General features: G+C 41.8%; 1 protein-coding gene across 1 annotated transcript in view; it reads right to left on the bottom strand.

The window, feature by feature from the left end:
• The window catches only part of TTBK1 (tau tubulin kinase 1), a 118277-nt gene that overhangs the window by 77864 nt on the left and 16933 nt on the right, over positions 1-23480 (bottom strand). The window contains exons 3-4 of the mRNA XM_072857154.1: positions 16613-16760; positions 3445-3518 (exon numbers count right to left, since the gene is read on the bottom strand). Of these exons, the coding sequence (XP_072713255.1) occupies positions 3445-3518; positions 16613-16760 (222 nt within the window). The remainder of the gene's footprint in view (positions 1-3444; positions 3519-16612; positions 16761-23480) is intronic.

Here is a 23480-nt window from a genome sequence, read left to right as displayed (position 1 = left end):
ACCAGAAATGCTAATCAGACAGGTGCTCACCTTATGTCTACTTTATTTCTTGTATATGATCTTCCAATACTTCATTTTAACTTTTAAGTGATGTATTTGCTGACAAGAAGATACCAGACCATTATTTGGGGAAGTCAGCTGATGTACTATTTGGGAAATAGGCACGGCATGGACAGCAGTGCCTCAGACTGTATGAGCTGATCTTCTTACTGTTAAGCCCAGACTATATAGAAGCTGATTTAAGAACAACCTTTGACTGTTCTCTGAGCCATCTAAAGATTAAAGCAGTACAAATATGATAAGCAGGTCATGAAGCCACTATCTATTACAGCTCATAGAAGCAGTTTCATCAGAAACTCCCTACACACAACTGTCTGGCTCAAGCTCAAGTCAACACTGCTGTGGCAACGCCACAATTGGGAAAGTTGTCTATCAAGAGAATCACACCCAAAATCAGGAGAGGAGGATTTTTCCACTGACTTAAAAAATACTTATTAAAAAAATTGGTAATTTACCTCCAGTTAATTAAATTTCTGTGGAAAAAATGTCTACCAGCTGTGCATGAAAATAAAGACAATTGGCGGGGGGGGGGGGGGCGAAAGACAGACTGAACACCAGAAGAATGTGTTCTTTGATCTCTGTCATCTCAGCTTTGTCTATACCTCTAGATTTGTAAAGAGAAAGAAGGTGTTAAAATGAGTATATTCTATGGCACAGTACCTCTCTAATACACAGAACTAATGCATTTATCAACTGATCAAAAACATTAGGAATAAGAGTCCACTTTCAGAGAACATGCATCAAGAACAAAAGTTATAGGGACATGCCAATTATCACTATACTACAAAATCTCTTGCTTCTGCAAAGACATACATGCTTATAATACAAGTCCAGATGTATTCAAACAAAATTCACAACAGAAGATATATAAAAGATTCCAAACATTTGATGAGAAAACACAGATTGCTCTCCAAACCAGTGAAATGCCATCTATTCATCCACCCATTTCCAGTTCTCAAGTTATTTACAGACATTAAGGGGCCAACTGGAACTGGCTCTTTTAGCGTATGACTAGTCTCTCAAATTGTTTTGACCCATGTTTCACTTCAGGGCTCTGGTCCCTTGAACAACCACACTTGATACAGGTCAGCTAATACAGATACAGGCAAGCCACAGCAACTGGCCCAGGTTTGCTCCTTAGCATGAACAAAATAAGACTAAGCTACTTCTCTAGTGCTTATCTTTTTTAATTTCTGTGACAGTTTACTAGAGGCTGCACAGATTTGTCATTGCTATCCTGAACGATCCGAGTTACTGAATTGACAGCAAATCTTTCTTTCCACTGTAAAGTGATTCCTTGGACACCAACTCTCTTATCCAATGGTAATAGGGAAAGGCAGATTTTTTTCAGAGATGCACACTGAAATATGCCATAATTTTCCCCAGCTGGTTTGGGAGATGGTCTCAGACACCTGCTCTCCAGAAACAACCCAAGGCATGTGAATATCCAATACTGCCCCCAGGAAAAGACAGAAAATGGGCATTACTTTCCAAATAAAAACTATCGGGCTGGCTAAGAAACAGAGCAGATGCAATGAGTTGCAAAGCTTAGAGTGGAAGCCTCAGTCCCAGTGACTGAAGAGAAAGGGGGAATTGCAGTACACAATAGTCAGAGGGACACATGATAAACCATGTCTCAGCAGACCTTGAAGTTGAAGGAGAATTTTAGCTTGAAGAGTGATGGTGCAAAACTAGCTAATGCTTTAAGTATCAAAATCTTCATTTGCAAATAACAAAATGATTTTTAGCTCTGCCTACTCTATGAGCTCAGCTACATAGTCAAGAACAGACTAGAAAGTAAGAGATTCTGTGCAGAGAAGTTTTTTCCCAAGGTATAGTCATCTTCATCAGGCTTGTTAAGGACAGGATCGGGGGGTTAGAAGCCTTGTTGTTCCATGAGCTCCAGATTAGCCCTTTCGAGAATCATATTCACACTCACACTGCAGCAGCAGCAATTGCCAAGGTTGGTTAGAGAGCAAAAGGTTTTTTCTATCCGTAACAGCAGTTGGGATGCCAATGGTCCATAAAAGGCAAACCCAAGCATCAGGAATTTACTGGTTTTATACAACTGCCTTGCAAAGTAGAACTACACTTCAAAAGAATCAGAAGTTTATTTTAAAGAAGTACTGGGGTCTGCTGGTGTCTATTTTACTTCATTCACCATTCACTAATTAAAAATAACCTTCTAGTTTATGCACCAGCTTACTTCTCATTACATAGTGCTTCAACCTTCTCACTTTCCTTCAGCATGTTCTATCACCCAAATTATACATAAAGAAACATGACATGGGCTGTAAGCTCTTCAGGGGAAGGGTAGGCTTGTATTGTATATGGTGCTTTGCACAGCAAAGCCCTGATCATACAAGCTGCAAGAGAGATAGGACAAGTTCCCTGTCAAGTCTTATGTCAGGTGCTGAAACAGGCCAGCTTCCAAGGCAACCGTGTCAGAAAGAAGCACCTTTAGTTTGAAAGTATTCCCCTTGAGCCAGGGACAATCTCCCTCTCTTAAAGGCTTTTCTTCCATGTGTTTTTGACTCAGCCATCTCTTCCCACTTGCTCCCCTCCAACTTTTTCTACTGTGACTGTATGCTGTAAAAGAAAGCTGCTTTTGTGAAAGAGAAAGCTGTTTTCATAACAGTACCACCATATTTGGGCTCTGAAGATCTAACTATATATGATTTCTTGGTGAAGTTTCATGCTGAACCATGCAGAGGCCCCTGCAGCTCCTGCTGTTATTGTGGCTTGTGCAGACACCATGTAAGACTTCAGCTGGCTAACTCTGATAGGGCTAGCTGGCTGTCTAGCAGTACAGTCACCATGTGCTAGCTACCCAAGTATTTACCCATATTGCTTAATATCAGCAGTGTTCAAACAGGAGAAAACATTTTCACAGCAGAAGCCAAGCTACTGCTGAGCTTGGTAGAGACAGGGGAGCCAGAGATCACTTCCTTTAATAGAGAAGACTGCACCGCTGGTGTGACACCACTGGCTCCCTCCGCACTCTGAGCTCTGATACAAGACACATTTTGAATGCTGCATCACAGAGCTCAGCAGGCGATATTTCAAACAGCTGCCACTGCTGCATGATATTGTGGGTAGCTCCTGTGAGCATTCTGAACTGAGTGCTTTCCCCAGAAAATTGACAGAAAGCCACCTTAAACAGAAAAGCAGAGCTATGAAATATCTTAGCGCATCTTGACAACTGGAGCTATCCCAAGGGATAGCACAGCAACACCACCCCTTCTCACTGTCTCCCATTCCACCCACTTTCTATGTACACCAAAGTCTCTACACCAGTGCTTGGCCTTATTCTCTCACTGTAAATCCTTCCCCCGTGATGCCATCTCCATGGGGCAGCAGGGAGAGGGGAAGCACAGAACTCACCTGAAGCTGCATGACCACATAATTAAATTTTTCATTCCTTCCACAGCCAATAAATCTGCAAACATGATCCTTCCCTGAAAAGAAACAGAAACATACAGAATAGAACATAAGATAACAACCCTGTGATCATGATTTTTAGAAAAATTGTTTCTGATCAAGGGCTTGTAACCGTTAAGTGGCATCAGGCAGGGAGTTTTGCAGAACAGATTGATTTTGTTTCTACTTCCCAGTCTCGTAGCTCAGGAGTGTACTGACATTCAACAAGAAAACTGCCTGTGGAATAGCCATGAGTGGAAATCAGTGTCAGGGATCCTCAAATCCTCAAACTGACACAGGGCACAAGTGAGAGTGTGACAAACTACAGTTTATACCACCATGTGCATGCAACACCACCACAGCCACTACCATCCCTGAACTAAACCATGGGTAGCACACATGACCACGTGGTTTCACAGGTTCACTGGCAGCACGCTTAAGCTCATTACACCAACTTTACACGCTGACTTTACAGACCACCACTACACTTGCCTATTAGCATTGCTTACCCTGAAACAGCTAAACTAATGCTACTTCAACATGGATGAACCCCAATTTAAATAGTCAGAAACATCTGAAAAAGAAAGATGCTTATGGAAAAACTCCATTAAACATTAAAGCAATTGCATAATAAAAGAAGGAAATAAACGAGGCAATTCCATCTCAAGTTCTGGCATGAAGTACAAACTACATCTATTCAGGCAAAATCAAAACCAACCAGCCATCCCGCAACACTCAGCTAGTCCTCTAGGTTCATCCCCTGTGGTACAAAAGTGCTGATACAACGTCTACATATCATCACATGGCATAAGGCAGGTGATGCCTTTTTTATCCTCCAAAAAAAAATAAAAATGCAGAGAGCATGGAGGCTGTGGTTTCAGCTCCTGCCCTGTAATGATTTGTGATGGTGTACTCTCTGTATCAGCAAAAGGGGAAGTATGATGCATGCGTTCCTCTAATAACAGACTACTGATAACAGAGTAAAGGTTGATGCACACCACAATGGTGAATATTTGGTTCCTGGTGGGGTTTCTAAGCAGTAAAGAGGGTGAGTATCATTGCATAGCTTTGCCCTGTATTTCTTTCTATCACTTAAGCAATGGTGATTTTAATTAGTTTTTAAACCAAAGCTTATTGTTTGATACTTCCCAGTTTTAAAATAAAAAAAGAAAGAACAAACATATACAGTAATCAATAATTGCACTGCCTGTAACACCCTCAGGACACTGCTATTGCTCTCATTGTGTGCACCATAGGCCTGAGGCATCAAAAACTGTTGGGGACAGCAAGACATGACAGAATAGAGACCTGGAGGGCAGCAGGAGACAAAGAAGCAGCTTTCTCACTGGAGAACTAGAGCTTTGACCAGAGCAATACATACAACTGGGGAATATGAAACTCCATCCCAGGGCTCTCAGTAAGAGCATCAAGAGCCTGCCCTCCAGGGCCCAGCAGTATCCCACAGCAGAACACCCACAGTCTCTCCTACCACAAGGGAGATAACAGAGCTGCTGGCAACCAGAACTGGAGGGACAGAAGCCTTGGCTACCCTTTACTCCCTTTGGAAGAACAGGCTTAAAACCAACCAACCCACCAACCAATCCTAGTATCCACCTATATCTGGTTAGATAAGTAGGAAGGTTATGTGGCTGCAGATTCTTCGTGTTTCTGGCACAGACTTAAGGACATTGTCCAGTTTCAGGACTGAGTGTGCAAGACCATGCTGAAACCATCAAGGAATGTCACAAGCCACCGTATTGCAGGAAAAGATATTCAGAAATCAGGAAAGTACCTTATTCAGTATACATCAGGCAGCCTGCACACTCTTCCTTCATCCTTTTTCTCCCATACCAAGCCCATATCCTGTGTGTGCCCATGAGTACTGGGTGCCGCTGGCTTCCTACTATCTGCAAATTCAGTGTTGATTGTGACATACAGGGTTTTGGTTTTCTGAGGGAACTATTTGAGACACTGTTTGGATGTAGCACACGTCCTGGCCTGGGCATTACCAAGAAGGGATAGCCAGCAAGCCTCAACTGTCCTACATGTCTTCCTGCCATGGGTCCCAACATGGATGGCTATGCTGCCTGCCAATGTGAAGGCAGCCTCAAAGCCAGATTTGTGGCTACAAAGTCAACATATCTGGATAACCTCAGAAAGAACAAGTTATGTTTCTTTAGGAGCTTATGATACCTGTGTGCTTCAGCAAACTGGCAATCTACACAGGTCTCAGACAGGATGGACAGGCCAGCGCAGGTCCACTCTCATCCCAGAACTGACTCCTTTAAGTCTGTACAGATTCACACAGACCAGCCTGGCTTACTTACAGACATACTGTGAGTCCCATTTTGCTTTGTTTTGCCTTTCAGAGCACCAGGAGATGGATACTGAGGCAACAGCCAAAACAATGACTGTTTCTACTGGCAATGAGAGCTACTGTGTGGTAAAAAGGGTAAATGACTCAAAGTTTTACTTGCTTTTATTGTTTTAAATAATTGCAAAGCACTGATAGGCAGGACACCATGTGCTTTTTATTGCTGTAAAACTACAGACAAGAACATTAAAAACCAATCTTCTGACAGGGAGAACCTGGCCACCTAAATCAACCATTTCAGCAAAAACAGGAGTGGTAGTGTCCAATACACTTGACTGTGACTTAAGACACATCCCTGCTAATTCGGTACTGCCTCTTCTGATTTCGAGTATATTCCTGAGACCTTTTTTTTTTTCTTTTTTTTTAAATCAGTTTCCTCCATAACATTGTTGTTTTCTGGATCACAAAATTTTACAGAAAGAAAAAGCATTTAAATTTTTAATTTATCATCTTTGAGAATTGTATGCACATTTAGGCCGACAACATGTTTCTGCTTATTATAATTTTTGAAATAATGAATTGACTGACAGTTCTTGATGACCCACATCCCCAAACTGACTTGATTTTATACTGAATCCTCCTTTCCAGCCTAAAATGGGCTCCTACCTGACCTGTTGTTGGTCCTGGGAATTGAGGCTCTCCCTGAACAGCTCTCCCATGCACTATTCTGCAACACAAGCAACACCAGGAAAAGAAGAAGAAAAGGGGGGAAGGGAAGACTGTGCCAATTCCTGCATGAAACAAAAGGAATATAATGGAGTATAGAGAAAGCAGGTCACATTTAGAGGTGGTGTATGTACAGCCAGCTGGTCATATAGATGGGATAAATGCTTGCAGCATCAACCCCTCTGGGTTTCTGAGACTTACTCATTTTCCAGCTACAGGAGGCACCAGGTTACAACTGTTTGCTCTCTTGGAGGAGTTCATGCCTTGCTGAAGCAGCAGACGGAGGCTGACAGTCAGGCGTGACTTTGGGATTGCTGCAGATCAGTCCTGAGGCTGATCAGAATTATGAAGCCCGCAAGAACAATTGTGTTAACAACCTCCTGTGCAGCCAGGATGATGGGACTGTCATACTTTCCTTTAAGGCAGAAGGAAATAGCCCTCTTCACTCACACATGCCCTCCTCAAGCATGAAGATCATACCACAGAGAGTAGCAAAGCATATTTTAACCCAGAAAAGTAAGAAAAGGAAAAAAAAAGTTTTTTTTCAAGGTATACTTAGTATGGGGAGCCTCACAACCATTTTGCTGCACTAACTGCCAGATCACACTTGTTCCTTTGCTAGACTGTTCCACTGAACAGTCACTCTGGTATTACAGAAGATCACGAGCTCATACTTCAGAAAATAAGTCCTATATCTGTACTTGTTTATTACTAAAACAAAGCAGTTATCTTCCAACAAAGTAAAGGAACAGAGCAAGAGATTATAAAGAGTTTTGGCCTGTTAACTAACATAGGTTGGAGGAATAAGTCAGCCTCATGTTCATAAACACTGACCTGAGAAAAGTTTCAGAGAACATGTGTTTTATTTTGTTTCACATGCATTCATTTTTCCAAGCATTTAGTTAAGGCAATGTTTTAATGTTCACCCATAGAAAAATATTCTTTCTACTGCTGCCTTTAAACTAAAATGAACATAATAATCTCCCATGTAATACGGGGTAAGAAATACAAATATTTCAGTTACTGAAATGGTCTTCACTATCCTTGTTCTGAAGGAACTTAAAAATTACAGTCAATAACCATGTCCTCATGTATAAAAATAACTTCAAGTATCTGGAAAACCATTCCACCCTAGGATAGATATTCATCACCTTGTAGAGATACAAATAAAAACTCCATGTTAGTACTTAAAAACTTTCATTACATGAAAAACTTTCATTACACAGCACTTAAAAAAATTAAATTATGATCCTTTTTTGAGTGTATTTGTCCACACGGATCAATTTCAAAGTGCTGGAAACCAATATTCATTCCAATCTTCTACTCATTTAAGTTCTTAAATATTCCTAATGTATTTTCAATACAGCAATGAAACTAATCAAATAAACAGTAAGAAAGAAATATGTGACATTATTGTTGCAATTTGAAGGGGGTTTTTTTTGTAACAGACTCCATATTTCCTCCATTTTCACCTGTAGAAAACAAATAACCACTGTTCTCCACAAAGGAGTTCAAGAATTTAATCTTTTAAATTCATGCTAAAATTATTTTGTGATTCATCTCCATAGATGGGCTGTCTCATTGCTAACAGTCCACCCAAAACACTGAAGAAACTTCTACTGCATAGATTATCGTAAATCTCATGGCAATTATTGTTACTTTTATTACTGTTACCTTACCGATTCTTGCATTGCCTCTGCAGTACAAGACCAACACTGACATAACAGCATGAGTCCACCAGTGGCCACCCGGATGGTTGCAGGAAAAGGAGAACATGACATTCAAACAACCATGACAAAATGTCAGAGAACTGGGTTTGTTCAGCCTTAGGAAGGCAGCAGAGGGGGATCTAACTGCTGGTCAGAGCCACCTAAGAGAAGAGTGCCGAGAAGATGGAGCCTGATTTTTCTCAGAGGCGCACAGAGAGGCATTGGACATGAGCTGCAACATGGGAAATTCCTATTAGGTGTCATTTCTTTTTCACCACGAGGGTGGTCAAACCCTGGAACAGGTGCCCAGAGAGGCTGTGGGATCTCCACCTTTGGAGATCATTCAAACTTCACTGGAAAAGGCCCAGAGCAACCTGATCTATTTCTTTCTGCTTGGACCAGGAGGTTGTACAAGAGACCTCCAGAGGTGCCCTCCACCAGCCTAAAAATTATGCTCTGGATCTCTCCATGTCAAACACTAATTTTTATTTAAGGCCTGCCTCTCGCATCAGCAGTGACCTCTGACCTCCCTAATCACAAACTCAGCTTAATTCCAGAATTATCAGTCAAGTTTCTTTTTATTCAGTTAATACATGAAGTATCAAAACCAATGGTATACTGCTGGCCAAAAATAACCAGCATGGCACAGCCATCCAGCAGCTCTACCCTAAAGACAACTGCATAGGAAAAGCCCAAGTGCTCAGTGACGTAACTTGCTTGAGCACTTGGCACTGCCAGGGTCTCTATTATATACACAGTTGTGGACATCTAGCTATACAATTGCTCTTACTGGCATTTGGAAAGCTGCAGCTATTTCTCATGCTCTACATAATAGATATAATATACATTTTACAGCTATCCTCTTTTTTATTCACCTGTCAACATCAGTATCAAGTTTATCAGCTTATCACAGATTTTGTATTGTGGGGATATAGAATTCACTTCTGTACAAATATTCTAAAGAAATGGAGGATCCATCAGGACTAGAAAATGAAACGAGAGTTATTTTCATCATCTTCTAACTTTTCTTGGAAGTGGTGAATGTAGCTTGGCAAAGCTGGCTAGCATACAGTTTTCTTTCCTTTGCAGTTAGCAAGTTTCATCTCTGGCCAGACAAACTAGCTGACTTCAGGGACTTGTCAACTCAGCTGGAGACAAGAAGTTCTGAACATGATAGAAAACAAATTCTATGCTGGAAGTGAGGCTTAAGTAACTACATTACCCAATAGTAATCAACTAGGATTTAATCAACTGGGTTAACCTTGATAGTGCTTCTCTAATAAACAAATGAACTAATGGACATAAAAACAAAAGGCTGGTCATCACCTTCTAATCAAACAGTAAAAGGTAAAACTGCCTGACCCTGCATGGCATAATTTCCTCTACTTTTTTCCCAAGACCACTAAAAACTTTAAGATGAGCAACTGATAATAGATCCCCCACAGGGCAAGGCAGAATAGCAAAGGAGCAAGAATTCAACACAGCCTCAAAAAAAGTGTGTTTTAAATCTTCTTTCATCCATCCCATGTCCTTCCCCCATCCTGTGACACTGTGGTTGACAGAGAAAACACACGGCCCAAACACCAGTTCATTCAAACACACATAGGGCTCTTCCACATGGACAAATGCAGTGCTGGGCAGAGAGGCTAGAGCTACATCAAGTGTCTGAATCTGCCACCCTGTGATAGCCTAAAAACCTGCCAAGGGTAATTTACCCTGCTTTCCAGCCTTTACAGATAGCTTGGTTACATCCAACCCCTGACAGTAAACAGGGAACAAGCAACATAGACTTGCTTCACTATCTGGCGTAATAAAATCAGGTACTCGAAAACTACAAAGCCTGTGACCAGGCTGCATCTTGCACAACTACTCAATATGCAGAAGATCTCTGCACTGCAGAATAAAATTAATCAGTCCTACGCAATGAGATTGGTTACACTGAAAAGAAGGCATTTACAAAGAAATTGACACGCTGAAGAGAGCTTAGGAATATCTGGCTGCAGAGTGAGGTCAAAGGCAAGTACATGGGGCCTCATAGCCTCACACCAGGGCAAAATTGCCACTGCAGATGAACAGAAAACAGTGCTCAGCACCAGAATAATCTGGCCATTTTAACTGACAATCTGACTGTTAGGCTGCTCCAAGGAGAATCCCAGCAAAGGAAACTGAATACTGTGGCCACATCCATATTTTGGGGAGCCTGTGGACCATAAGGCATCCGAAATGCACGCCTCCTGAGAGATCCTTTTGCACCGTCCTAGTCTCACAAGCCCTCAGAGTGCTCCCAGAGAGACCTATCAAGAAGTGAGTAAGGCCAGGGAGAATACTTTTGAATTCAAAGCATCTGCTGCTGGGCCTCACACAGCCCCAGTTGAGCATCTAGAGCAGACACAGTGCCTGGTTTGGCATGTAAAGGTGGTTTCCACACCCCTCTCTGCAGCAGTGCAAAAGCTAGAAAAAATAATCCACTGGATTTAGTCAGGGATACTGGTTTACTATTTCTGCAATTAAGGCTGCTGTTGGAAAGGCAGACTGACACTGAGATAGCCCAAGCCAAGCACCTCAAAAGCTGTGCAACAGCTGTTCTAACAGAGCTGTTGCGTTTTGATTAACCTCAAAGACCTCAGAGATGGGAAACAGAGTATTTCACAGATGCTCCTTTGCCACCTGAATGTTGCTCCACAGCAAATCCAGGGTGGGAAAAAAAGTCACAGAGAGAGCAGGCAGGTTTCTGTCTGTCTGTATTCCAAAGGGTTAGAAAAGAATTGATGATATGGAAAAACATCTGCTCTTCTAGAAGTGACAGGACTCTTCCTTCTACATATTGATTGACAGGAAACCATCCCAGTTTTAATCCCCATGATTCCAAAGAACAGGAGTCAGAGTCTGGTTTATAATAGCAATGAGGTTTTAAAGCAAGCCCCCATACTGCCTTAAATCATTGCAATTACCATGTGTCAGTGTTGTTCACAGAGTGGCTTTGGGTCATGTAAACTTTTCTGAGCAAACAGACCCAGAAGCTCCATTCCAGGTGCACACCAAATAGTACCCAAATCCTAAAGGAGACAGTTCAAACCAACAACTGGTCCCTCAGACAGGGGGACCAGATTAAAACTAACCTGAAGCAAAATCCCCAAAACACATGCTGTTCATAGTGTAAAATCCCCAAGCCATATATGCTGGAGATGTATAGGCCTGAGCAACTGCTTCTATCTACTGATATGCTGGTACTATACTGCTCACTAATGTAGACATAGCTTAAGAGGGTGAAACATAGAAAAACCAGCAAAGGCCCTTCTTGCTCTCTGCATAAGCAAGTTGCTAATTCACTTAGCCATACAGATCTTATTTCCATTCCCTTTTTAACATAATGTTACACTTTTTAATGTGCACTTTGTAATGACCAAAAGGCTTGTCTGCACAGCCAAACACTTGCAGATACAACTAAACCAGCAACCTTCTCTGCTGGAGACAAGTTGTATATGCAAGAAGTATTTTGCCAATGCAGCTTAGGCCAAGTTTCAAAATGCTTGACTGCAAAGTAGAAAAGCCCAATAGGTTAAAATTATGTGCAAATGGTACAATCATATACAATTATCTCACTTAAAGATAATTTTACAGTAGTGATTAAGGTAATAAAATGAAGGCTTGGCACTAAAATAGTATTCTCCTGACAGAGAAGCTGTATTCATGCAGAAGTTCCCTGTGCAGATGTGTCAAACCACCGCTGAAACAGTTTCTGAATTTGTTATAGCTCAGATTTTCATCCCTAGTAGGGTAATTCTCTACTAACTGTCTATAAAATAATTTTTCTTATTATCTTTTTTCATACTATTACTTTATTATCCCTATACTTACCAACTACATACACACATTTCTTATTGCTGTACACCATGAATTTTTCATATCATTTCCATATTGCTTGTTACTTATTGCACATTTTAGAGATAAATGTGTATATAAGAATCTATTACTATGAAAGTCTACTCTCTGATTTGGTTTCTTGGATTCTCCATGACACCCAGTAGCTGGGAACTGCACAGCAGCCTTCTTAAAGGAAGGAAAATTTTCTGATCCTCCAGGTAAACTTAGTCCTGCTTACGCCGTCATCCATGGAAGGGACAGATAAGCCAGAGATTATGAAGCCCAACGGAAGTGGTGAGCAACTCCTGTAGTCAGGCCAAAAGAGTTGCTTAGGCTGGTGTTGATAAACAGCAGAGGACTTCACCTACAGCAGACAGTGGGTAAACACATAGCACGATCTCAAGTAAAAGAGAGGTCCAAGGTCATAATCTGTAGTGGCCACTGGTTCTACAACAAGGTAAGGTTGCCTGAATGCCACCGCGTGGTGAGGTTTTGGAAAGACAGACTTGTTTTCAAATGGCGACTCCTCATGGAAGAGGCCTGGCATCATGGAGGATCCGATCTGTTCGTGCTGCAATGATGATAGGGATAAAATCCGGCACTGTGGAGGGTGCAGGCCTCTTTGAGCAGCAAGGACAGTAATGCACATTGTGATACTGAGGTCAACATTCCTAATGGTACCAAAAAGAGAATACAATTTCCCTGTTCCCCAAGCAAGCTTACCAACACACACTGAGAAAATGGCTTTGGTTCAAGAGTGCCAAGGCCCTATCAGAAGAGGGGAGCAACAGGACAATGTAAGCAAAACAGTGCTTGACAAAGATGAAAAAAAATTTTATCTTGTGGTGCTCTGATTAGAATTGGCCAAATAGAGTAGCACCAGACAGAATGTCCTGAGCCCTGCAAGCCCAGCTTGAACAGGGAAATACTCTACAGCAACTCTGTGGGACCAAGAAGTTTTGATTTTCACTGAATTAGTCCATGGAAGGCAAGAAAGACAGACATTTTGCTGGAAACTTTTTGGGTAAACGTGCAACAACAGGACAACTGAGAGCTTCAGCTCATCACCTGCTTGAGCAAGAAACTGTAAGCTGACTTCTCAACCATGTTTCACCCAAAGCCTAAAAGGGCACCATTGCTGGTGCTTCCTAGCCCCAAGACAGTATAAAGATTTGGAAGGCTGGTCAGAAGATGATCTACAATCCTTGCAAGTAATAATACAAGTCAGAAAGAACTTTGCCTTTGCCAAAGGCATTAATATCTAAAAAGATAAAGAAAAAGCACTATACAGCTAGAAAAATCAAATCAAGTAAGAGGCAGAACAGAATGACTCTACAGGGCAGTTGAGAGATACTGATGTGGCAGTGAACTCACATAGCCAAGCACAGGTATCACAGAATCATTTATGTTGGAAGGGACCTCCTGAGATCATCTATACCACCCACCCTGTTCAAGCAAAGACAGCTAGAGTGGGTTGTCCAGGGCCGCATCCAGTTGGGTTTTGAATGTCTCCAAGGACGGAGACTCCACAAACTCTCTGGGCAACCTGTGCCACAGTGTTTGACCACCCCCACAGTAAAAAAAGTGACCACTCTCACAGTAGAAAACTACACACAGTGTTTCTTAGAAGGTATAGAGACTCTCTAGGAGTCATTAACTGATTAGTTCCCCAGTTGTTCTGTGTGGACTGCCAGTGCCGAAAGGACATTGTGAGGGACCTGCAGCTATGTTCCTTATGTGGTTATTCCAGAAAGTGTCCCAGAAAGTCTGACTGTTGGCAACAGCCTGCAGTCCACACTGATCAGGGGCTACTGCACTGAGAGGTCGGGCTGCACCCAAATCAGGTCCTAAAGTAGGTCTGCAGTATGGGCTAATGGCCAGCCTTCTCTGTCCCAAACTCTGTGAAGCTCTAGCAACTTGCAACACCCTGATCACAAGCTCTGAAAAGAGCAGCAGCTTATTAGTCCTTTAATGTTGGTGTGATACCTAAATAGAAAAAAATAAAGCTGTACTATTTAAGAAGGACTGAAATGTTCAATTCTATCAGAAAAGTACAGAGGAATTTTAGACAACATTTTTCCCTTGCTTTCCACCTGGAAAACCATGAACTGACTATATCACCTATGGTAATACCACCAACGTCCTCCATCCACCAACTGTTTGGATAAAGTCAGCATCTCCCTTTCTGAAATGTTTCTCACCTCTTCACAACAGCTCACAGTGAAAACATAAACAATACATGATTCTTGACTCTCTCAACCTTATTTCTTATTTTAACTGTATCATTTATTTCAGTAAGGCATTTGGGGATTAACCTTGAACAAAAAAAAAAGATAAATTCTTCACAGAAGAGCTTTATTTGTAAAAATATGGCTGAAGTAATTTGTCATTCTTAAATGCAGGATAGCTGATGCATAGCCAATTCTGCTTCTTCTGTCTTTTCTGTCCCTTAATATTTGCTAACTGCTTTGCCAAGGGACTTTCCTAACTCCACACACCACCACTCCCTCTCCCCAATTACCAGGATCATGCTACATACAACTCTGGGTGTTTTATCAAGCATTTGGTATTCTCAGCTATTTTCCAGAAATAAACACTGATGGCAAAACACGAGTATTAGTCAACTCCTTGCACATTTTCTGATGCTAGTTCATGCTTTTCAAGCATTCCCTGCCCTGGATGTAACACATATTGACACTAGCCAGCATTATAGCATTGTCTCTTGGTATTCTAATAACCCACCATTCTACACAGTCACACCCTCACTTAATGCAGAGCAGTTCCAAGTGTACAACCAAATGCAAAAATCTAAATCTCTGCCTTGCTTGCCCTCACTACATTGCTTTCAAACCTCAGCCACCTACTCTGCTGTTCTCTGGGAGCTCTGTGTATCCAGGCCTTTCACAGATCAACAGCAAGCTTCCTCCTAATGACCTGGGTTGATTTCTCCTTTGTTTCAATTCTCTTTACACAGCTCAGCTGCATCTATTACAATACTGTGTATTCAAAAAAGGCCTTATCGGTCCTCCTCTAAGAAGAGCTGAACTGTGGAAAATTATCTGACCTTCAAAAATAATTCACTGACTTTTACCTAGAGGCGATCTGTCACAAACATTGAGTAACTCCTGTTTCACAAGACCTGCAACAGTCTCACCCTAATTCAATCATACCTCTGGAGATTTTGTGCAAGGGCAGAGGTATAGACACAGATATGGGGACATAACACTATCTCTGAAGCATGAGCCCTGGTGATAAGGATACTACTCACTGCTTCATGGGAAGCTGTTTCCTCAGCCCAAGTGGGAATCCTGCAAAAAGGAACATCCCTTCAAAGGCATATTATACTAGAACATGGGAACTGTACCTGTCAATAGCTGCCCTTACCTTCACAAGGAAATCCATGCACAATGCACTTCAGCAAACAGCAGTTCTCAGTTCCTCAGGCAGATTTGGAAATTCCTTGTTTATATCCTTCCCTAGTGATCAGTTTTTAGTAGAAGCCCCTCACTGTTCCTTCAGACAGGAACAACTGCAGCAAGACTGCTCCCTTGCACCCTTCAGTGTTAAACTGTATCTCATCAGCATCGCAAAAGCCTTTGGGATACTGGCTGGCTTCTTTCACCCCATTCTACTAGTTCACTCCTGAGAATGACTGTGACTTTAAAGACTTTAAAGACCAGCACAGAAAGTTTTAACTTTTAACCTTATTTATAGTTTCATCTGAGCAAAGAGAAAACAGCATCCTGACATAAGGCAAGTCCCCCTTCAGTGTAATTTCTTAAGTGGAAGCAGGGTTGGACATGAGTCAAGGAAGGCTCCCATTTTGCTGCTTCCCAGTCAGTTTGAAACCTGCTTATAAGCTTTGCCAGTTTCAACTACAGAAATCGATGGTGCCAGGGCAGAATTCCACATCCAAACCAATATAAAGCTGTGTTAGGGAAAATTAAGAATAGGCATATCATTCAAATTAACATAACTCAAAACCACCACTCCCAAAACTAAAAGGCCTAAAATCATCTCCAACTTTGCCTTCAGGACAGTCAGGTACCTGAAAAATAAACTAATTGCCAGTTTCCCTATGCTTCATGTTATCCACTTTTTGCACTCATCTACTAGTCAACCATTTTACTTAGAGACTCTGTCATGCTCCCAGTGCTAGTCACAAACATTGTCCCAGTCCTCTGGGAGGCAATCAGCTAACCTCATTTCTTAGTCAGACATTGCTTGCTCTATTCCTTATTATCTAATCAGTATCACTGCACTACACAGACCAGTGTACCAATAGTTCAGTTTAAGTCTCCTCATTGTTTTTATAGCCTGGCGGACAAAAATAGTCCCTGTAGTTGGGACTCACTTGAGTAGGACACTTTGCAGAACGTGGTAACTTTGAGTGGAATGACTTAATGTAACATTACATAGAGATGGAAGCTGAAAATTATAAAAAAAAATTGCAACTTTGAATTCTAATTCTTAACACACACAGTGACCTTTAGCACTTCCAAAGAGCTTTCTGCCTTACCTTGCAGCTTTTTCAGTACAGCCACTTCCATCTTGAGAACTTGCTTGGGCTGCTGAGCTGATTCCACCTTCAAGGCCACATTCTCACGGGTCAGCAGATCCATTGCCTCATAGATCTCCCCAAAGCCACCGCCACCAATCTTCTTCAACTAGAAAAGTACAAAGAGGTTTGGTACAAGGTACAAGAGAGACAACATCAAATTGGCTCTCACAGAGACAGGCACCAGCTTCTTTACTGCATAGGGAGAACAAACTCAGCTCCCAACCTGTGCTGTGCCTGAATCCCTTCACTGCACAGCTAGGCAAAAGTCCAGCTACCCACTTGACTGTACTATGTATAAATTCTTTGCTGTAACAACAAAGAACAAACCTAGCAAGTGATGACGTGATACATTTAAAAGCAAATGATAACGCCTATTACCTCAACAACGTTCTTGCCAAAATTCAAGAAAAGACCCTTCAAGGAGATAGCAGAACCACTATCCAGACCATGGTAGATAAAAACTGTCATTCCCTCTCAACAAACACATCTCTGCAGTAAAACACAACCATGGTAGTTGGAACTAATGCTTTCAAGAAATAAGCTAAATGAAGTTTACATCTCATTCACAGGATTTTAAATACAGAACAAAACATCCACTGGAATATTTTACAAGATGCTTGACCTGCTCTGCTGATGAGGTTACTTCAGTGTCACATTTCAGAGAACTGCCAACTGCATTACCTCAAAACAGTTATGTACAAGCCACAAGTACAGCTCCATTGTGTCTCATTCTCCCTTTCTCTCTTTTTTTTTCTTTTTAATTTTAAACCACACCAAACAATGCTTTTTGTGTCTCCGAGCAAAATTAAAGATTGTTTCACAATACAAGGATATCGCTATTTGGAAATCAAAACAATTTCAATTGACATAAACTCAAAGCTCAAGATGTCTAAGTGTCAGCATATTTGATATGCACCTACTAGAGATAGATTGTCTGCCTGTTCTAGAGTAGCCACCCACTCAGAGAGCAAGCTGGGATCCTCTGCCTTTCCTGGAAGGTGATTCCTTGATTCTCCTTCTGCTGAGATTTGACAGCATATGCACATATAGTTATACATATGCATGTATAAGACAGACTCCTAACGTGTTGCAAGTGTCGATGTCTATGCCAGGAAAATTATTTTATATTTGTTTCTCTTAAATATATTTACTATGCTGCCCAGGAACACATTCAGGTTTACAGCAGAGCTAGATCAGGGCTCCTTTGATCTGCTTAGCACTTGTTCATTGAACCTAGCTGCAGCCCCTCCTTTCAGCATTTTGTGTTCCCTCTGTTCACAACTGCTCAGGAAGCCCTGAGCACTGCTTCTTTCCAACAGCAGCAATAACACTTGAAGAGAAAAAGAAGTTTAAATCAGGCAGATAGTCAAACATGTATCTTGCACAATGTTTAAGGAGGTTTAAATGATATTTTAGTGTCTTCTGCACCACAGAAGGCCTGTCCTGTGCATCTCTCCAGCTTGCTGAACAAAGGGCCCTGCCTCTCAAGGGCAGGCTGTTTTTTCTTCTTAAGGCGATTCAAACCATTTGCTTTTCTGGCTCGCAGGTCAAGAAAAACAGCTCTGCATGAAGAGGGTAGTACTTTCCATATTAACAGCCTGACTATTGTCTCTGAAGGTATTTCCTGATAACCCTTTGAGAGTTGCTGTCTGGAACCATTCTTCTCCTTTTACTTGTTATTGTTCCTCACAACCTTCCACTGGGCTAAACAGGCATATTCATACAGTAAACAGCCCAGTAACTAGGTCACCACATATTATTCATAAATTATTACAGTGCAGCTCTACTTCTACTTGGAAAGTCACACTAAGTGAGCTGGCTATTAAAAATCTTTCTATCAAAACAATGCTATGTTCAGCATAGCAATAACATGCCAGCTAATACCTCAGGATTCAGTACACAAGATCTTCTGTTGCCTGATGTATTAACAACACAGAAGGGAAAGGGACAGTAAAAGCTGCAGAAGTCAAAAAGTTTAGTCGGCATCTGGAAGGACTTTGAGGAAGATTAAAAAAGTCTCAGTGGGAAAATGGGTAACATAACAAGCAAAAGTCAACAGTAATAAATATAGCAGAACATAGCTGGGATGGAGAAGAAACATAGGTTACCCAAACACCTTGCTGGGTTGCAAATTCAAGAAATGGATCTGGGGAGAAATATTACTGAGCCAGCACAAACACGTACAATGATCCTTTTCCACTCACTGGTATTAACAGGGACAGCTCCCACATCCAACACAGTTGTCAAAATGCAAAGCTACTAAAATATAAATGGAACAACACAGTAATATGATTAGGATAGCAGCACTATAAGGACCTGTAGGAAGGTCTAGTCATGTACAATGCACAATATCGACCACCTTGCTGCTAGAGGCTCTCACTGAGTTAGGAGTGATTCCATTTCAGGATGAAGAGAATGATCAGGAGCCTGGAAAAACTAAGGACAGACTAGGACTACTACCTCAGAAAAAGCAAAAGAATGTGTGCATTGGAGAAGCAGGTTCAGGAAGAAAGGTACAGATATTGAGACTGCTCACCTGGGAAAACAGCCAAACTGGAGGACCCCTATAAGTTTACAGAGCAACAAATGTGAGATGACATGAGATCAAGATCAGAGCTTCTGCTGAATCAGAAAACCAATTTTATACACACATTCCAATGGATGCATCTCACTGTCCAAGAGCCCTCAAGCTGCCTCTGCTTCCTCACATCCTTTCTCACCCTCTTATGGAAATTATTCTCTGGCATACTTTTCCCAGCACACCAGAGGGTCCCATTCATCATTACCAGCATTGCCATCCTCCTTGATTTTTCAGCAATATCCAGAGGCCATCAGCAGCCATTTCCTTTCCTTTGTTGCAGAGCAAGTTGTTATCATAATGAAACCATTAAACACAAAGTCAAGAAAGAGAAGGGAACATCTAACGAGAATCACCTAAGTGTAATCATCAGTCACCAGCCCATGCTAAGCCTCACTGCTCTGGGAATATTCTCTTCTCATCCTGTTTTCTACCTTCCACCAGTCCATTTACTGTTAAGACTGGGATACAGGCTGACAACACCAGCAGGATTCATTCTACCTAAATGCACGAGCCTATATGTGAGCTGGGTGTCCAGTTTTCCATTACAGCCTGTGGAGTCAAGTGAACAATTCAACTGATCAAACACAGGTATTTATTTGGACTTGCACATAGACAACTAAAATTAAGTAAGCTGCATCTCAGACATTATTTCAGCCCTTTCAGCATCCCACTAATGGCCACGCGACCATACAGCTCATTGCAGTGCTTCTTCCACATTCTAAGAGGTTTCATACCACATTAGGCCCTTGGAGTAAACTGTTACCAAAAAGCCACTCTACTTGATCCCTCAGTGTGGCAGTCTCCAACTAGGGGGTTCCAGGAATTCCCCAAACTGGACTGTCCCTCAGGACTACCAACACAAAACAGCCATGACCTGATGAGGGAAGCCACTCCCAAAAGCCCCCCTGCATGTACCAGTAGTTACACAGGACACAGATGGCTCCCTTTGAAGTCTCCTTTAAATATCCTGAAATATTTCGGATTTATCCTGAAAAAAACTCTTGCAGCACAATCCTCCAGAGCCTATTAAAAAAAAAAACAAACAAAAAACACAAAAAACACCACAAACAACACACAGCCTTCCCACTAAGCAGAAATCAGTACTCAAAAAACCAAGGCAACATCCCCCCCTCCCCACCTCCAAAATAGCCTTCAATTACAAATTTAATGTTTTATTCAACAAGCGTATAAGACACCACTGCTCTAAACAAAGTGTGCCTTCCAAAGATATTATATAAAGACTAGACCTTCCCAGGAAACACTCCAGGACCAAGGCATGAGTGGTTCAGTCTCAGGATTGGCGGCAAGGTCAGGAACAAGAACATGTGCTCTGAATCCAGAGCGAAGGACCAAACCAAGAGCCAGTCACCTATGGTGAACTCAGCCAGGGTCAAGGCTGTCACCCACAGGCTTCAAATGCTGACAAGGTCAAACAGTGACTACTGTGACTGTCTTTTAGGAGCACTTGTATAGTCAAGCCTGCAACTCCTGCAGCCCAACTCAATGGGCTACTTGGTCCAGAAATGGCTAGCAGGCCTCACCTGACTTAACAACAGGTGAGGAAGAGTAGACCTACATTCACCAAACTCTCAGAGTCCACTCAACTTGCTTAGGAGGACTGGAGTTATACTGATCTCAAGGGAAAACTAACTTATATAAAACAGGCATGAACTGAGAAGCCAATCAAGGAGAAGTCAACCAGCCACATTCTAAATCATCTGAAGACCTGCCAAAGCCCACTTAAACCAATTCTGCACAGAGTGTGACCAAAACAGGCCCCAAGACTGACAAAGCACCTTCCTTCTCCCAAGTTCCCTCTTAGAACCATAAATGGCCTTTGTGACCAAGACAAGGTGAAGAGTCCACAAAAGTTTGTGGGGCTTCCAGCAAGGTCTCCAAAATAAACAGGAGAAAGACAAGTGTAACCAAACCTTCAGTTCAAGAACCTCAGAAACCTGGAAAAAAACAAAGCATGGACTGCACCTGACAAAAGAGCACACACATGTACAAGAGTCACCACTTGTATTCAAAGCTCAGTGCAGGAGCTGCCAACTCTGTCTTGCTAATAAGTCTCAGTTGTGAATCCCCAATACAAAGCGTTTAGGTGAACTAAAGAGATACATCCATTCAGCCTTAACATCTATACCTAGTCCAAAGCAAGTACAAGTTCTGTTTGACTTTGTTCCCTCCCCTGAGCAAAGCAGTTCACACCATTCAGAGCATGTGTGAATCAAGTCATCCGCTGGGGTCTCAGCAGGAGTCACGTGGTTCCAGTACTGTCCAAATTTCATCCAGTCAAAGCATCAAAAATATCTGCAAGTAGAGAATGATGACTCAAAAGAATACTTTAAGTCCAAAAGTTTTGATAAAAAGCATAAGCACTCCCTGTCCATGCCTTTCTCCAAAAATAAGAACAAAAATATCATTGCTGTCAGACAGCCAAACTTTACTGACTTAGAGTGACAGGAAAATGAACTACCAACAGGCCAACTGCAGAGGACGAACATCTTCATTTGTCAAAACTTTGTCAGCCAGCATATAGGAGAAGAGGAGGAAAGGAATTCAAGGAATACATTACACAGATCTAAAATTAGAAATTGGCTCAATACTGGAAGTATGCCAGCACTAAGAACTACAATGTTCAAGCAGATGCCCAGCCAGAGACAGTCACAATGGGAGGGCAAATTACACAAAAAATCTTCTGGCAGCTGAGCCCCAGCATCACATAAATACGCCACACACCTGCTTGAGTAGGATCCATCATTCACAGCAAAGCTTGGACTGTCCAGCTTGCATGCTATGGGTTAGATTCAGAAAGGTCTATGATAAAGAAAAAAATGCTACTATTGATGTTACAGCTGTATGCTCACTTTAAGATACACTCCCTTTTTCATCTGTCACTTGATCCTATGCTCTCCATTTCCTTGGGCCAACAGAGGTATTTTTGTATTTTTTCTAGATTACTTTGAGCCCCATACAGATCACAGTTCTGACTGGTCCCACACCAATATCAAGTACTGCAAGGGGACAGCACAGAAGGCCTGCCTAAAGGGTGTGCACTTCGGGGAAGGGGGAGGGCAGAAATGACTGTTCAGTGAAGGCTCACAACACACAACTCAGCTAGCACAAGCCAAATTCCGAGCTCTATTCAGAGCTGGGAATTAGAATTTCTCATTGCTATTTATGCCCTTTAGCAAGTCAGGTAGTTTCTCAGGGCCTTCAAGTGGGGTAATGACCTCATTGCAGTATGGAAGACTACTGTGAGCCAACATTATAAAACATAAAAGGCTATTTCTCTAGTTAGAGGTAGTTGTTGACAATACAGCTGCACATTTCTGTATTTTCTAAGGCAGAGTTAGTGCATAGAGCTTCTATCAGTCCCCAGTCGCAGATTCATGCAACCATGAAGTCACCGAATCCCACATTTAGTGCCTCTACCAAATTTAAAATTAGTTTGAAATGTTCCCCTGAGAGCATAACTGAGCATATTTTAGGCTTTATTTGGAGGTTTTGGTGCTTTTAAGAGTTCTGCTGTTTCCAAGAACAAAGTTACTTTGTTTAGACTATGTTAAAAAAAATACTCCCATAATTTACAGAAGTTTTAGCACTCCTGTTTATGAAGGAGAAACTCAAAGTTTGATGAACAGTAGGAATGATACAAGCCAAAGCTAGCTAATGCAAAGAAGAATGGAGAAGAATGAGTATTTGCAACCATGCACCTGAAGCAATGGCTTAGCAACAAGACAGCGTCTAAACTCAGCTTTGCAAAGAACATGCACCAATTTGACCAAATTGTAGGCTCTGAGGAAATTTCCATTTGTGCAGGGAGGGTCAGATAAAAGCTGCAAGCAGTATTTTCTGAGAAGTCCATAAGCAGAGAGCATGTTTCAAGTCCTATACATCAGTTAACCTGCATATGTATCATCCTGCCAAAACAAGTATACGTGCTCCAGCCCAGAGCCACAAGAGCACAGCAAGACTTTCCTTCAGCTGTGCCAGAAAGCTTTGAGAGGGGGATAGGGGTTGTCTCCATTTTGGTATCTAATCACAGAGAAAATTGAGATTCTCCATCTGCTCTCAGGAAGCATGGAGAATGAAGAGCAGTTTGAATTGCTTAAATATAAATAGGCTGTTCGGGGATAGGCCAGACAGAAAAGTGAAGGCTGTGGAGAAAGTAGGAGCAAAGTGCTAGGATGAAGAGAGGCAGGCAATGGGGGAGTAACAAGAACAGAGCAAGGTGGAACT

The sequence above is a fragment of the Ciconia boyciana genome, chromosome 3 (genome assembly GCF_034638445.1).
Source record: "Ciconia boyciana chromosome 3, ASM3463844v1, whole genome shotgun sequence".
In the NCBI taxonomy this organism is placed as follows: Eukaryota; Metazoa; Chordata; class Aves; order Ciconiiformes; family Ciconiidae; genus Ciconia; species Ciconia boyciana.
This window is presented reverse-complemented; position numbering and strand designations above follow the sequence as displayed.